The 18,133-nt window shown below is 45.3% G+C and overlaps 1 protein-coding gene across 1 annotated transcript; it reads right to left on the bottom strand. All coding sequences in view use genetic code 11, as the record gives it.

The window, feature by feature from the left end:
• Window positions 1–6,212: 6,212 nt before the first annotated feature.
• EGR_07216 (Heterogeneous nuclear ribonucleoprotein K) lies at window positions 6,213–17,864 on the bottom strand (the record flags this gene model as incomplete). Its single annotated transcript, XM_024496465.1, has 15 exons — window positions 6,213–6,292; window positions 6,842–7,124; window positions 7,550–7,616; window positions 7,660–7,684; window positions 8,585–8,721; window positions 9,611–9,803; window positions 10,002–10,058; window positions 10,224–10,291; window positions 12,086–12,430; window positions 14,045–14,486; window positions 14,540–14,708; window positions 16,641–16,988; window positions 17,035–17,104; window positions 17,373–17,416; window positions 17,706–17,864. The coding sequence occupies 15 exons, from the start codon at window positions 17,862–17,864 to the stop codon at window positions 6,213–6,215; spliced, it is 2,487 nt and encodes an 828-aa protein (XP_024349142.1).
• Window positions 17,865–18,133: the final 269 nt, after the last annotated feature.

Genomic DNA, 18,133 nt, shown 5'->3' with positions numbered 1-18,133 from the left:
AAGATTCCTGGGCAAGCAGCTAAAGGCACAACAGACGTACCATTGGTTGGAGTAAACTGCCGCTGCAGCACTTGGTGCGGCGATGCTGAGGTGACTGAGTACGAGCACTGCAATGAGGGATCGTGCACATGGCATGATTGGCCCTATTGGTGGTGGTGGTGACGCAGAGGTAGTGCGTCTGACTCCAAATTGGATTTGATTTGCGGGTTCAAATCACTTCAGGATGCGGGCTTATTCTGCCTTCCCTTCTCCTCACCTCCCTCCCTCGTCTTCTCTTCCCGTTGCCTGCCCGAAACTCACTGGACACTTGTATTCCATCTCTTTTCATCACCCCCCCCCCTTCCTTCACAAAACTGCTACTGCAACGTGCCAAAGTAAATTGCAGAAGCGAATGTGGAGGTGTGCTGGCCCATAGAGAAGAGAGCACAGTTGATGAGAGTAGAGGAGAGGCAAGGAGCCAGGTGAATATGAGATGGCAGAGAATAATATGTGAATAAACAGGAGTGCTGTGGCCACAAAGGAGCGAGGGAGGAGGAAGATAGGGAAGAGGGCGCCAAAGCAGTGCCAATTGAAATGTAGTCAAAGCAAATGGACTAGGTGAGAACGGGGAGGAGACAAGGAGACATACGAAGTGTCATAGGTGAGGACTGCGGGAGAGGGTGACAGCAAACACGCTAGTTGGTGGAAATGAGAGTGGACGCTAGCAGCAATCACACCTCCGAGCACAAGCACGTAACGTAAGTGGGATTCGAAAACAAAACATTCTTGGTAGCAACCAGACGTGCTATCTGTTGCGCTACTGCGGCACCGCCCTCCACTCTTTCTGCATAGCACTCCACAACCCTCCTCTGCTGCACCCTAATTGTCTCTGCCTGCTGCATAGGCTCAACTAGGTACTCTCCACGACTGCCACGCACCACGCGATTGTGCTTGCATGTGTGCAATGCTCCTGCACAGGTAATCCAGGGTAGCGTCACGCCACACAACTTCACACCCTAAATGTGATGGGATACGATACGCTTGAGAAATGCCGTTTGAATTGTGATCAGTGTAAATCAATTGGACTGAGATAAAGAGAAGACGAGAGAGACAAATGCCAAGGATACGAATATTTAGTCGCTGGGAGAGGGCAGTGTGCGTGCATCCCTTAATCCCCATCCTCCTCCTTAGGATCCAGACACGCTACCTACTGCTTCAATATGGCACCACCTTCTCCCGTTTCCTAGTGCTCCTTAGGCTTACAGTTATTTTCAAAATTACTAAAAGCCATTTCGAAGAAGAACACTGATTATCCATTCTAATGCTTTCTAAACTACAATTTGCTGGAGGGAATTGTACGTTGAAGAGTTTGATCCTGGTCTAGTCTTACACCAGTTCTCGCCAGCACCAGATTTCGAGGCACCTCTTCTTTTCTGAAATGAGAACTGATTTCAAATTGCAGTAAGGAAGGCGTTCAATAGATAGCGATTGATAAAACACCTAAAGTAAAACAGACAGGAACATGTGACCGGCTATGCAAAATTAAAGTTATTTGCATGATCTGCCTACTACCAATAGCCGGCAAGTAGGTCGTGCAGCAGTCTCAACACCGTTTATCCACCGACTCCGTGTACGTATACGGAAGAGCACATCATGACGAAAAAAGCGAGTACCTACCTGTAGAGTAGAGCCGCAAGACATTCTAGGTGATTGATTGTTATTCCTCCGTCTGTCAGCGATGAATATTGTCGTGGTGGTTCTATTCACAGTGCGCAACGGTTGGTTGAAACACAACCCATCTTGAAATTGTACAAGTGATTGTTAACTCTCACCATAACTATAAACAAGGTCGTCCAAGAGCATTAATCATTTAAAAAGTTATTTACATAAACGATGGACAGTCCTACAACGCTGCATTCGTGTCGGATTTTCCCAGTTGTCCTCAAAAAATATCAGCTAATGACTGAATTGCATCGTGTCTATGAAGTTTGAACTCGCTATATCTAAAGTACCTTCAGTGGATTGGTTCACCAGATACAGGACGATTTTTGCATGACTTTACTTACTCCACTGTGCCTTGTTTGACGAGCTACGCTGTGATTACCGGAAGGTTTAGTTTGTCAAGCTAAGGTGGTTGTGTTTATAAAGAAATTTGAGAAGTTTTCTGCGTCTAGTCTCTAGTACCTCTTTAGAAAATATTTGCAACTGTCCATATTTTCTTAAACTTGACATAAATTCGTTCCCAATGTACACTGAGAGAACCATCGAGTTCACCATTTTAAGCTAGAATTTTTATCAATCCTTCCCATTAGGCGTGAAATTTTAAGACGCCCAATACATCGTCAATTTGTACAAAGGCAGCACCTTTTGGGAAAGGGCAAGAGCTCTCCCGTAAATGCGATTTTGATCTTAAATATCCAATCTTCCATGGTTATCTCTTTCTCGTCTATTCTATTTTTAGAATGCCCACATTTCACAGTTAATGACGAGGGCTAAATGTCTGTTTAGTGTACTACAAGTTGTGGGATCTGCGCCTTTGGCCTTGAAATCATTGTCATTCTTTGCCGGTTGCATATTTACTTTGATGATTCAGTTTGATTGCCTCATGTTTTTTCGTTCCTCAGTGCCGTCAAGCAGGGCCATGCAGAACCACTTTGCCTGGTCTTGCATTCATTTGTTTACCAAGCTAGAGCTTCGTTCTCATTGTTTTTGTCTTTCTGGTATCCGGATGTTTTAAACTCATTAGCCAAGGCATTTCTAATGAGCCTGATGACTGTTAGTTACATCAAAGTACCCAAACTTGCCTTTGTCTTTCGCTCCATCACCTATCCTGTCATTAATGCACAGTTCACATTGTTCCTAGAATTACTATTTCTCACACCGGCACAAATGGCATCCTCTTCCTGGACAGCAGCACCCAGCACTGTGAGAGGACGAGCCTCTGGTAGGGGAAGGATGCTTACCTAACACGAATGCACCCAACACGCCTCCCTGTCTCCTCGTTTGCCTTCCCCTCTCACGGCTCTTCCTAACTCAATCTCACCACCATCGTCATTGGCAGCAACAGTAAAAGGTGGAGGTACATTTCACCGTAGTAAGGGATGCGGTGAATCCCGTTGCAAAAGTTCCCTCCCCATTTCCTTCCGAGCTACCAGAGGCTCAACGCCAGGTCATCGAAAGAAAATCACGTTAGTTTTGATTCGTAGTGGTGCGTGTATTAGTTTTCAGATATGATACCTCAATGTTTGGCAATATATGCATCTTGCGAATGATTTGCGCCTCCAACTCTTAATGATCGCATTCGCGGTGGTTCCACGCATTTATCTAATCATTACCACCGTTGGAACTGGATGTCTCTGTGAACAAAACATGGACGACACCTAAATTTAAAGACATGCTCTTTGTGTTCACATAGCACAAAGAGGTATGTGGTCGTGATCTTTGGAGTTTTTTGCAAATGAATGTATTTTACTAATGTCTCATGTTTGGCAATTTGATTATTTTGAGGTTAATGGATGATAAGGTTGATACTTTGATTTCGAAGAAATGCAGTTGTGGTTTACCTTCAATGCATTTGTAACTCATAAAACGCTACCTTCTTTAAGTTGTTATCCAGTTAACCTTGCTACTGTTCTTGATAAAATTAACGGATGCAAACTCTCCCTGCTGCTGTCGCCTTGCGTCGCCTTGAATGTGAAGAAGGAGTTTGATTAACGTCAGTGCGATTAGAATGGGCACCAGGAATAGCGTGAATGTGAATCAATTCGTCACGCAGACACCACAAAGGAAAGAGAATTTACACAGTCTTGCAGCTTTTCTGTCACGGATGGTTGAGGGTGAGACGTGAGCTCACGGGCTGTGCCAATCCTGAGGACAGCAGGTGAGTGAAACAGCCATTGAAAGAACAAACCCAGTCATTCATACTAGGAAGACGGTTTGTGATTTGGTTTCAACGTCAGGATCGTTGTTGTCCGTCATTCTGGAGCTGAATTGGTGGATTCGAAACATTATTTAAGAGGCTGCTCAAAGAAAATAGGCATTCTTGCTTTTAATCCTCGTTATTTCTTGATAAAGAGCAAGATCAACCCATCAAGAGCTCGAACTCGCAGTGGTGGAAATATGGCAAAGGAAATGATGGAATCATTGCACCATGCTGATTTCAAGCCTCCTTACTTTAGTGTGACCATCCAAAGGTATGAGCTTCCAGCATCAAATTTTTGAATACAGCAAAATATTCCACATCAACAATGTGACATCACAACCGAGGCCAGGATGTCAACTTGGCATTTGACGGTGTGAGGATGCTTCCATGAAAGTGCAGTATATGGTGAAGATTTAAATGACGATCACATGCAATAAAGTGTTAACGAACCCCCATGTAAATGAAGGAATGTATTACCACAGAGTACTCTAGTAAGCTTCTGACTGTCACAATTTCTTTTTTGGCATTGCGCAAACAGTCCACTTGGCGCCATGCCATTCATCATTGAAGGTGCAGATGGAGGCTCAGCATTCTCACTACATTTACTCACTCCCGATTATTTCTCTGTTCATATTCCTCTTACCTGTCATTGATCCGTTGCAGCGACACAAACATGTCATTTGTCAAGCATTAGGTTGAGAATAACATTTAAAGGGTTGGAAAAGATGCAAAGGTGAAGGCATCCAATTCGCCCAAAAGCTACGTGAAATGACAAAAATCTTGGAATACCACTTACGTTGCATTCAGCTCCGTGTGGAGCATTCAGTTAAATATCTCCTCAAATGCATGATTGACAGAGACGCGAGGGATTATTAGTCGCCCACTTTATTTGAAAAGTGAAATAAATCAGTAAAATAAATTGGTGTACTTTCGAATTGGTTGAATGCATATTTGTCAGAGAGGACGCTTTTAACGAGCGTAAGTATAAAACCAGGTACAATATCAGAAAGGTAGCGCACCAAGACTCCCTTGAAGACGAAAAAGACACCGTACTCGGGCAGAGCACGATACCGGCATTTGTTGACTTACTAGTGCTTGAATCTTTCGACCATAGCCAAATTTTGCCTTAGGCCAGACGTAAAATCCTACACCCATCAGGGAGCCTGAGTAGCCCATGCGCGCCTTTGTGTTTGCAGTGTAATCCAGACAACAAAGCGCAAACAAGACGTTGTCTCGTACAAAACGTCAATCGAAACTCACGTACGTGAAGAGACTCGTGACATGGGAGCAGTGACTCCACTAAATCACCACAAAGAGAATTACAGTATGAAATTTGGGCATAAACGACGGGTCAACATCCACTCCCCAATCACCTGGGCCCACACCATCAGGAAAGGCTGTAAACCATTAATTCGAAGTAGCACTCAGACCCACACTCTTCAGCTCTGAAAACCGATCCCATATGCATTAGACCATCAGAACTCCCCTTCCATTCAACTGAGCCAGCATTCGCCCTTCCAATGGCAGTCAGTGGCTCACTGAAATTGACTGCATGTCTATGAAACAATGAGCGCAAGCACTAACTAAACACCCACGGGAACACAACCCGCAGTCTCTTCTGGAGGCAGGCGCACTCCTAATAGCCTTGCGGTTGCTCACGGCTAACCAACTGCCACTGCCATTTTATCCAGTTTGATTGCCTCAGTAAAACAACCACGATCTCACTTACTGAACCACACTGGCACTGGCTCCGGAGATCACGTGAGCCCAGACGTAGGATCTTGCATCCGTCAGTAAGACCGAGTAGCAGATACGCACCGTTTGGTTTAAAGTGTTTTCCAGACAACAAAGCACAAGCCGACGTCTCCCGCGTACTGCCAATCCTAACTTACGTACGTCGACAGTTCACTATGCTGCCAGCAACATAGCAGTAAAATTCATCAGTTCCCAGGCTTTCAACCATTTGAAATATTACAAAAGCCTTTTTGAGTACAACACGCTTATTATCCAGCATAATTTAACGGTCTCAAATGACCTCTAAATTGTAGTATACCGATTCACGTCCCTCATTTTAAAATTCATGTCAATTTGATTGCACATTAACCATTCTGATATCAACAAACAGCTCAGATCTTTCCCATATTTCACCTTAGTTCTTGACACAACTATGCACCAAAATCATGGGAAAACATGCTTTGCTTCAGTTATTCCAACTTCCTACCATCAACAATGCGCTAGTAATTGAACATTTTGAGCAAAGGAGAACAAATATGAATACAGTGAACCGTCAACAGGAGGAAAGAATGGCGAACTAGAGAGTTTGATCCTGGTCGAGTGTCACATCAGCTCTCGCCTGCATCAGCTTGTGAAGCGCCTCTTCTGAGTAGATGCCTGAAATAAGAAGGGATTCAAAGTAAGGTGGGGAAGACGTCCAACTAATAGTGGTCGATAAAAAGACCTAAAGTGAAACGGATGAGACCATTTAACCGGTCGTTCTAAACAAAAGTTTGCATAACCAGCGTACTACTGATAGCCCGGTAGTAGATCGTGGAGCAATCTAGACGCTGTTAATCGAACAGTCAACGGTCAGTTAACTCATGTAATGCCTGGTCGAAGCCCAACCCAGCTAGAAATTGCACAAGTGATTACCAATTTTCACAATAATGGTACAAAATGTCGCCCAGGCGTACTCATCATTTCAAAAATTATTTCCAAGACAGAGAGCTGATCCCGTATCGGCTCATTCGTACTTAGGCATCTTTGATATGAAATTCACACACTTTGTTCATTACTTTGTTGTATGTTCTAAATTCATGATTCAATGTGATCATGCTACGTTTATCAACTAAACTGGTGGCTCTGATGGAGCAATAAAGGTAGACAGAGAAGTAAAATGGGAAGTGAACGCTCGGCTGTTCCAAAACCTCTCCACCCACTCACCCTGCCCATCCGTTAGCGTAGCATCCAGACAGTCAAGGCGGCTAAACTCGCCCAGGCTGCTTTGCCCAAGGAGGATGGAGGGTTCTGTACCGCCACGAACCCGAAACATCGACGTCTCCACCGTCGTCGCATTGCAGATTGCTTCGTCCACCAGACCTGAACGCGTCGCTGTGGTAGTCGGGAGTTTCACTGTCTCAGGGGGAACCGGTGGCAGCATCGTCCCAGTTGCAGACGCACTTATCGTTGAAACCTCCATAGCGGAATCGCCGGCCGCGTTGGGTGTCTGGGAGAAAAACAAAAGTGGCCATCCTAGGGTCAAGCATTGCTTACGGTAATTGAAAATTCGACTACGCAGGGTTTTCGCGTAAAGACACAACACACGCACTAATTTAACCTCGTCGTAAAGTTTGCCATTTCTTTCTGCCACGAGGTACGTGAGCCTTGCTCTAGTAATGTTAAATGTGCCTGCCAGGGTGTAAATGTTAAACCGCTTACGTCCGCGTAACAGCACAGGCGAAAGCAAGTACTGCCTAAGCTATAGCGAATCAAACCAACGACACTGAAATATAACTATCTACCGATTAGCAACGAGTAGAATAATCCGCCAAATAAAAGTTGCGAGAGATTGTCGTTAGAAAGTGTTAACACGCGTCCTGCATCCCTCCTTTGACATAAAGAAACAGTTTTTGGGATGCACAACAAACCCACCTCTGCTAGCGCCTCTTCCAGCAACTGGTGCACAGGAGTGGAGTAGAAGTGAGCCACTTCCTCCGATCTGTAGTTGGTGACGATGAAAAAGAAGAAAAATTGAGACTTACAATTTCTTGATGAGTTCCGGCAACTCTGTAAAAGAAAAACGAATTAGCATTTACTAGATCCTTTTATTTTCCCGCCTTCATAATAAGAGATTAATAACATCAAAGAAGATCTGTGAAAACCCATTTTTGATTTTATAATCCTCATTTATACAGTGCGATTCAAATACAAGTTTTGGTGGTTGTCAAATATCCCCCAGCCTTCAGCAAAACACCTCTATTAAAACGACGTCATTTGTCAATAAAAGAGGTTTTTCGCTGCGATTAAGGAACCCCGAGGATGGCCGTGACACCAGCTACCGTTGTCGCTTTGATGGCCGGTGCAGAAGTACGTATTCGTAAATGAGCGCCAAAGACCAACAAGGATTGCTCCAATCTCATTCGCCCACTCACGACTGTGATAGAGCGAATCAAGCAAAAGGAACACGATGGGTAAACTCCGCTGAAACCCACTTTCTTACTCATGTACTCCTTACCACAGAAAATGCAAAAATTTGTCGACCAAAAGCGATAGTCCAAACCAGATTTAAAGCACTATTGCCGGTGGCAACACGAGCGGCGTAAAGGAAACAACATGGTGAAATCTAAACCAGAAATTAGTAATCCAGTTGAAACCACACATCCATTTGTGGTAAAATGAGCGAATTATGAACCAAAACGAACAATCCGCCACCACTTGAAACTAGTCAGTAGGGTAGCGAAGCCAACAGAATGTGTAGATAATTTCTGCAGAAGGTTACGATTAAATGATGCGTCTCATCGTAATTACTTTCATCTCATTAATTATTTTCCAACTAGAAATAATAATAAAAAAACTTGTCATTGCAAATTGAGGGGGTTAATCTGCGTTATAACCGCAATATCAATCTCAATTTCTAAAATACACACGGGTGACAAAAAGATCGATGGAAGTAGCAGGCAGTCTTACCAGAGAGATTCTTGCCTTCAGCTAGACTCTTGCGCCAGGTGTCAATGAAGGCCTCCAGCATGGCGTTCCGACGACATAACACCTCGCACTGATCCAGCTTGGTCCTGTATTCAGTTAGGATCTCCATTCTTTCATCCCTAGGAGAGGCAACTGATGATAATAGATTGCTGTCACTGAATAAACCGATAATTGGTTGGCAGGAATAGAGGCCGGATGGAATGGCAGTTGAATGGATGATTAAGCTCAAAACAGATCGAGGAATGGATGAATGAATGACTAGGAATTAGGACGGATGGATGAATACATGTGACAAATGAATGAGTGTTGCAAGATTTAGGGAATTCAATAAAGATAAACGGAATGGAATGAACAGAATTGGGATAAACAAATTAAGTGTTAATGTATCATGATTAATGGATCCGGAATTAACTGATGCATGCGAAACAAATGTAAAATTATGTATTTGTGGATAGAACTGTATTATATGCAATGGGGATCTAGGACAAATCGGCTGATTAGGAGTGGATGCAGAACAGACGCGTGTCCCAAGAATGGATAAATCAGGGATGAATGAATGGATGAAGCCAGGATATATCTACGTATCTAAGATTCAGAGATGGGTGAACTTGGAGTAAACGAATGGAAATATTTAAGATGGATGACAGAATGGAATCAATGTAGATCAAAAGATACTGAAGGGGTAAACTCGAAATAACTGCATATTGCATGGGCGTGGGATGGATGAATGTATGATACACGGATAAATTTCGAGAAATGGAATGCAAGCGGGAACAACGAAAGGAGAGACTAGATCAGATAGGTGGATTAGATGGAGATTGACAGATAGATAGATTAAGAGTGAATGAGAAGACGGCTGGGTAAATGGTCAGGAGCAGTTTGGAGGAATTGTTGATTGTGCACTAGACAGACGTACAGTTGATGAAAGGTATCAGATGGAACCAGGAGGGACAAGACATGAAATTGACGAGTGAAGACTGGATAAAAAGTGGGATAACCCAGCCTCACCTCATACGCTGAGCCGCAGCCCTAACTTCGCCCAGAGCCTTCAGTAGGTAGGGCCCACATGTGGTCGTGGCGGCTGCAGAGGTCGGTACGAACAAGGTCTTCTGAAGGCGCTCCAAATCAGCCTCCAGTGATGATGCCTCCTCCTCCCTGTCTAGGCGTTGTTTCAATTGGCGGTCGAATCGAGCCTTTGCTTCTGGTATAACGATTAAAAATGTAAAGTTATTGCCTAAGGAACCATAAATGAGTCTATCAGCTGTTAGCAGCATAGAACACCCCAAAATAGGCTGAGTAATATTGCACGTTTGATGTGCTTGTTACTTATGCAGTTGATGATTTTGCTCTGTATATAAAATATGGCGTTCCTACAAAAGTAGGCTTGCAAAGAACCTACCATTTATTCTGCGTTTTTCTTCTTCGATTCGATTGGCAAATTTGTCCACTTCAATGCCTGCAGATGAGAAACAAGATCACACCCTTACAGACTAAGTACGACTGATTTTTTGCACGTAGAGAAACGCAACCAAAACATACGAGCAGTAGAACTACCAACACTTGCATGACTACAGTAATAAAGTCAAAAAAGGGTACAAGCTCCCAATGAATGACAATATACCCAAATCAACTGCCAACTCGTGTAATCGGGACATCCTCACAAAAACAGAAGTACCAAAATTGGCGGTGCTATTTCACAAATGTAGTCCCGGTAGAAACTTCACGTCGCTGCGTATTTAAACAAAATTTTAAAAAATTGTTAATTTTGTTATATAGCTTAGTTTGAAAGCTTATAAACACTAAAAGAGCAGAATATTAAATATGCTTAAGGTGAGTGTACGAAGCCTTCTAAACACTTGCCATCCTTAAAAATAAAATTAATATCATTATGGCTGAGTCGCTTTACGTCTATCCCCAACAAATTAATAGCTCTTAATCCTGCATTGATAATATTGCAACCGAGAAGCTTTTAGCAGACAGTAAGATCTAGACTCAGCTCAGTACTCCTATTGATTCCTCAAACCATCCGTTAGTGTTAGTCAATCCCATTCCACTCGCGTTAGAGGTTAAGCGTTACCAGCCGCCATAGTATGAGGAGTAGCGCCCTAATTTTGTCCCCAATTCGTATTAAGTCAAAGTGCTGTGTAATAACACATGCTACTAGTGTAGAGGAGATATACGCAGCCACTACGGTATCCCGAACTCCCTGGTGCGAGATGATGGCACAGCTACTGGGTACTAAAGGGCTCGTGTAGCTCAGCGCGCACTTAAACAAAACCTCCAATCCCTAAATGGGATTTCTCTCAATCTCTTAGTAACCTTTGTCTAATCATGGATGACTAACGTAGGGTCTTCTCTATCAACCCTTGGTTATAAACCCCTTTAATCGAGACGGTTGATAACTTTGACGAGACTAGTTGTAATGCGATGATGATTTATCCCTTGGTATTGGTCAGGCGCCACTTTTGCACTTTGAATTAGCCCTCTTGTACCTCGCTGAGTGGGCCAGCCTTTCGGGCCATGCCAATAGCCCAGACACCTTCTGCCCGAGTATTGTCTTATTTCGTCTTCAGGAAGTCTCGGGACACCGCAGTAATAAATTGGTTAAAAATGGGGGACTTGGGCTTGTTATCCATTCGAATGCTAATTAGGCTATCTGGATCCTCAGATCGCGCTGACTCCACCTTTTTAACTAAATATTTCAATCATACAAAACAAAGTCCGGAGGATATTGGGATCGAATAACACTCAGCCACGCCAAATTAAAATAAGATCCGCTGGAAGTGAGAACAAAGCGACCTCAATGGATTGCAATTTGTTTTGACACCATACCTGTGAAAACCGGTAAAGCTGTCACAGCCTTAATTTCGGAGCGAAAAACACCCGTGCCCAATTAAAAACGGTTTGCAACACATCACCATCCACCTCAGAAATTTGCAGGCCAGGCAACAGTATGATGACGCGTGGCACGCCTGACATACAGGAAACCGAGGCCAGCACCCCATGGATCATCACCCCGAAGCGGCCTCAAGCCAATCTCCACCACAAGCTGGGTCACAACTAAGCCACCAAAGCTGACAGCCACAAACGCCGACTGGTGAAGCCACATACCCCACGAGAGAAGCGCGATGACGAACAAACCCACCGAGGGGACCCACCCTGGAGGACACTAGTCCCCACCACGCATGGGCCAACCAGGTAGAAAACGAACCCAAGGCCGGTGCGTCGATAAAGACAACCCACGAGGACAGCTTTTACCGCCTCAACCAGAATCCGGCATCAACAAACCATAACGAAGACGAGGAGAGTGGGTAAAAAAGCGGCAAACGCACGCACACCAATGGCGAGCCCGTACGAGATCTAAAGCCCACTCCCGTCCTGTTCCGATAAAAAGAGCACACACTAAAGTTAGAAAAAAAAACATTAAAATTGGATTTATTGACAGACAATATTTGTTGCCCTTGATAGCACGCATTACACTACCAAGCTCCGCCAGGTGGATACCCAGCGGCAGTGGCAGCGGTTGGGGGCGGAACATTCGGCGCTGGCAGCCCCGATGCCGCCGCTGCACCCATCGCGTAACCGTACGGAGAGGGCTGTGGGACCGGCGCTGGTGGCTGAGGTGGGCCACCACCACCACCACCGCCGGGAACGGTGGGAGGAGCGAGGCCTCCGTACATTGGTGCTCCACCAACACCACCACCACCGCCACCTCCCGTGGCTGCCGCAGCAGCTGCTGCTACCGCCGCGGCCGCGGCAGCCGCTGCTGCGGGGTTGTTCAGGGGTGCATTCATCCTGTACATCGCTGCTGCCGCTGCAGGCGGAGCTCTGTAGTAATAGAAAAGGGGGAAGATTAAGAATGGATGGAAAAGCGAGGACTTTCTCCCCCAGATATGTACATATGCCAGCCGTACAGAGCGTCAAGGAACACGCAGCTAGACCGGGAAGTGAAAGCAAAATGACAGAATTTGAAAAGAGCAAAGCAGTTTTGGTTGATAGCCTCCTGGTATCCTAGTGTTCCCCAATGGTAGGGAACGAAAAGTGACAGCAACTTACGTCAAGTAGCGTGCGCACGCAGAGACGCCAGGCGCTCCAGGCATATAAAAACCGCATGAGCTCCTATACATTCCCAGCAAGCCCGACCCCTGTTTTGTTGTCAAACCCTGTCCGTCATTCTGTACTTAAAAGACAAGCCTTCCGCTCATGCCTGATTCCCCTACTATGTCCTCACAGGTGGCTCGGTGCGTAACGACGAATTAACAACGGAGGTGACTAAATGCAAACCAAGCCAAACCGGGAATTCTGACTGCATCAAATTGTGAATGGGGAGTAAGGAAGTAAGACGGATTCCCAGGGAATTAAAAAAGAATTATGGTGAAAATCTTGCCGTACTCAAGAGCAATGAATTTCGTAAAAGTGTGGAAACGTGAAAGCTTAAAACGACTGGCAATGCGGCAAAAAAAGTTCGTACAGAGGGCAGGGCCCTTGGAAGCAGGACGTCTCATAAGGACAAAAACGCTTAGCAAACCCTGAAAACTGATTTACGAAGAAAATCACGAGAAAGCTAAATTAGTGCGTTGGAACTGTCCATGACCAGACCCTAGACGATGTCCGACAACAGTAGCGGTGACCATATCAACAATGGATTCTGATAGGCTGGTACATTCTGCCCCGGCATAAAACACCATCAGAGAGGAAAACTCAGCGAAATGATTCGGATGAAGCGTTCCCCAGTTTAAAAAACTGTCATGGATTCACCACAAATAGGATGAACGTGTGCCAATCCAGCAAAGCACATCTTTATTTTGTACACTAAAGAATTGACAGTAGTTGATGTGGGCATGGTTAATTGGCACGCAATGATGTAAAAAATCCTCTCACAGTGGTTTCAATTGCGAGGTGAGGCAGCCAATGCAAGAAACCTGAGGTGCCCCCTCCCCTACCCCCAAAGTAGCATGAACACCAATTTGTATCAAAATCGAGGAAGCCTAAATTTCCCCATTTCATCAGAACATTAAGGTGTAAATCAGGAAATCTGCTTCCGCGCTTGTCAGCATCAAGCACTAGATGACCATCGCTATCTATGTGCAAAACTGACAAATGAAGAAAAATACGTCATCGTAGCGCAACCTTTCCGCACTACTCTAGTGAAATTCTCTCCATACGGGAAGTGCTCTTAACCCTTAAGCCACCTCTCGAGTCACCATTGCCTCCGGTGGTGGGTCAAGCACCACTTGCTCACCGTGCGCTATCATAAGCGACATTTTAGGATGTCTTTACCCGAAAATTCGCGTCGTTCTGAAGGCAACCTCTTTACCTCATTCCCAATTCTAGGAACATCAGTCGCACTGGCAACTCCTGAGCGCTTCTCATTGTTTCCGAGAGTAACCTCAGCGCTCTTTCTATCGCCAATTGTCAAAACAATACCCACTCTCCACTTACCCAGCAGGAACCTGGGGCGGCGGCACATTATATCCCGTACTCTGCGGAGGCTGCGCATAAAGCCCAGCATTGTCGTAACCACCGACACCCACGCCACCAGCGCCGAGCACCGTAGATTGCTGAATCGGTGGAGCCACCGGCATAGGCGGTGCTTGTTGCTGTTGTGGCTGCTGCTGTGGAGGGGGAGGAGGGGGATAGCCAGGGTAACCACCACTACCAACAGCAGAGGTAGCATCACCATAGCCATCAGGATAACCCCATTGTTGCTGTCTGGGCGGAAGACCACGAGGTGCAAACTGCGACGGTGGTGGTGGTGGAGGCTGTTGGTATATTGGTGGACCGCCGACACCGCGCTGCTGCATTTGTTGCTGTTGCTGTGATTGTTGCTGGCGTCCAAGATACATAGCCGGCGGTGGTGGAGGATGAGGGGGAGGAACACCACCTCTTGGTGGTCCGCCACCGTATCGATTACCCCCCCCCACCGCCTGGACCCACCATGGGCCCAGGCCCGCCGACCACCGCCACCTCCCCCAGAGCCTATCGGCATGCCCTGAGAGAGGGCTTGAAGACCCTCTGGAGACAGCCACCCTCCGTAAGTCAGCGCGTCCGCCTCACTACAGTTTGACGCATCGTAGGGCTCGGTAGGTCCGCGAATTGTAGTATTCTGAAGGGAAATAAGCGTTTTTTTTTCTCACCGGATTCCCACTAAACCCTTTACTCAAGCTTACCTAACACAGCACAACTTAAGTGCAGTCAATAACAGAACAAAATCTGAGCATTCTATGGCATCTGCCAGGGATCAATCGTACCGTCCAACACAGAAGGGCACCTATTGGTGAAACTGGACCTTAAAATCGAAATTTACCAGTCAAGATAGGAGAGGCTTGAATCGGAAAGTGAGAAAGTGCCCAGGTTTTACTGGAGGTCTATAGTCCTAGCCATGCTATAAGGCAACTAAACCCAGCAAACTTGTTTTCACCCGGGGAGATGGCGGTTTCAATGAACTAGATGACAGCGAAGCATAAAGCGGACTACAAGTCTGATATTTAGACTGCTGAAACGAGGTTGTGAAAATTAAGCAAGGCAAAAACGTTCCTACTTTATTTAATTCCTTTGGGATTCACTATCATGTCATTATTATTGATTTGTTATAGTACGATTGCGCGAATTTCCACTAGACGGACGCTTACAACACTAAACTGCGTCAAAAATCTAGGTCTACAAAAGCATTCACATCTAGATTCTACAACGATTGCGCTATGGCAGATAACAGAGACTTGAATAAGAAGGTAACCGGTTACCATTAAGCTCAAAATCCAATTTTAAGGTACGGTACCTTCCAAGGTTGCAGGACGGAGCGTAATAATAGCAGATACATCTGCGACGGGGATGCCTAGAGAGTGCTCTGTGCTAGCCAAATACACTCAAGGGTTAGCTGTGACAGTGCAAAATGCAAATGGTACACAAAACATGCACATTGCTGGAAATTACTCAGCTCACGCCAACTTCCCGAATATACTTAAATAAGAATCGCGATAAAACCTGGGTAATGTGTGGCCTCTAACCGAAACCGCAAACAGTCTCGGCAATGCATATTTCCCACCGTCATTCACCCTCCAACTAGGTGAAGCCACAGCGCCGCCGTCTGCGACTACAATAACTAGGGATGTCGAGGGTAGCACGTACAATGACGCGTAGGCAGGATCGAAGGCAGTCTGGAGCGGGTTTAGAGACAAATCCACTTTAAACCATTCAACGACTAGGAACCGCAGAAATCGAACCGCCTCGCCTAAAGTCTTAAAAAGAGCACAATAAAGTTGGTCTCCCGCGACAAAGCCTTGGCCCCGCTCATTCAAAACTATGGAAGCTGCAAGCACTAAAGAGTACGATACCGTATTAAGGTAACCATTACCACACAGGCCGTATTACACCATCACTCCGAAAGAGACGCATATGGAATTTAATTACGCCCTAATTAGCGAAGGACTTCTGCAATGGTTAAACGACCCAAACCTATTCCTAAGCTAAAATAGCATTTCTGGCGCAAGACAATATGGCGTGGTAACAACCTGTCTAGTCGAATATCAGACTACCAAAACAGACAAAAGCATGAAGTGTCAGACGACCTAAAAGAGGACGTAATTCAAATCCATTCCGCTTCTAGAGAGCATAGAAACTCATTCCCCCAATGAGTATCAGAATACCAATTCCATTTCACCGAAAAATAAAGTTCACGACATTATTCCTCCCTAGCGTGTGGTACGGATGTATCTGAAAGGCCTTGAGAAAGTCAAGCCAGAAAAAAAGTAGCAGAAAGCGTCAACAGCATCTGCCAAGCGCTGGCGCTTACTCGGATCGAATAAAAAGTCACGAGACCAAGTTGTTCGCTCATTACGCCAATAGTCTCAGGGCCCTAAAACCAACTGTTCACGGATTTCAGACCTAATGCATTGGAAACCGAGTATTAACCCAAGAAGACTGGGCAACCGCCATTAGGATCAATACAGGAATTCACCCAAAGGAGAACACTCAGTCTACCAGATTAAAAGCCCGCTATCCGAGCCTTCAAAAAAGCTTTAGCGATGGGGAAGCGTACCTCAGCAACTTCCACAATCGCCTCCATACACTGGACCGCATTTTCCGGTTCCGCAATCAACTGAACGACACGATCGGTGGAACAGGGTGCGAGCATTTGATACACCTTAATCACCCGCATCTGGTATTTCTGCCTCAATTCGCGTATCCTCTCGCCACCCTTGCCAATAATGCATCCGGCGATGCTCTGATGCACCAGTAGCCTCAAATCCACCATCTTCTCCTCCTCCTCCGCATCTTCATTCTCTGGCTGATCACCTTCACCTTGATTTCGCTGCTGTCTTCGACGAGGGAAACGCTGCTGACCCATTATCACCTTGGGGTCGGAAAGTTTTGCACTCATGACATCCTACGAAGAGAGGGATCTTAGAGCAAAGAGAGAGCGCAACACTCACCTTCAGCTTCGGCATTATATCTCTCCATACGTTGCAAATATCACCCAACGCGCCTTCAATCGTGAAAACACTATTCAAAGAAGCAAAGGAAAATAGCACACCTCAACGACAAGACAAGCGTAAAAGGAAAGACAAGGAGAGAGAGAGAGATGTCTAAAGCCGCAGCTGCCTTTGCAGTATTTCTATTTCGTATTTTCTATAGCCAGGTACGTTTGGAAACCGTCCTAGAGAGCATGCAGGTTAATTTTGGTGGAGCTAGGCAGCTGCTAAAAGCGATCTGATAACAAAAAGGAGGGAAAATGAGGAGAGAATAAAACGACATCCAGTCCGTGTCCTACCGTTCAATGCCCCTCGTGTCGGGAATATTCAGTCTCACTGAGAACTGCAAACAGTGAAAAAAATCGCCGAGTCGACGTTACCCAAGAGTTTAGTGGTGCGTTAGTGAGACGCAATAAGCAAACCAAGGGTAAACGTAAACATGTTCATTAGACGTGGAGTTCGAGGCCAGAAATTTGCGTGTTTTCAAGGATATGCGAGGTCGTGACGTCATGGATAACGTGGAAGCGTAAAAGGAACGAAAATAATAACATATGTTAGAAACCAGTAGCAACCTAGAGCGGAGTAGAACTTCAAAAAAAACTTTATGAATAGCAAGCGGAAGAGATAGTAACCTGGTTCCGAATCCTCTTTATGTTTTCACCTCCCTTGCCGATAATTAGGCCGGCAGCACGAGCTGGTATCAAAAACCTTACTGCTATATTCGAAACATCCCCCCTTTGCACCTTTTTCGGAGGAACTTCGTTATCAAACTCGCGACCGTCACGCTTCATAATGTAAGTACCCTTAACAAAGACGGACAACCGAAAGCCCAGCGCATTAGAACAAACTTATATGCTGATTAGTAATAAGCGCTCCACAAGATATTTCAAAACAATTCAAAAAGTGTCTACTTAATAGGGCTCTACAAATTTTTTGTCGGGTTCGGGGCCATAAACGATAACTTCATCAGTTCTTCCAGGAAAATGACGTGGAATACTGCTCAATCTAACAAGCATTAACGTAGTTAGCATTTATTAGCAAATAGTTTGTGTAAGTAATT

The sequence above is a fragment of the Echinococcus granulosus genome (assembly GCF_000524195.1).
Source record: "Echinococcus granulosus chromosome Unknown EG_S00072, whole genome shotgun sequence".
NCBI classification, from domain to species: domain Eukaryota; kingdom Metazoa; phylum Platyhelminthes; class Cestoda; order Cyclophyllidea; family Taeniidae; genus Echinococcus; species Echinococcus granulosus.
This window is presented reverse-complemented; position numbering and strand designations above follow the sequence as displayed.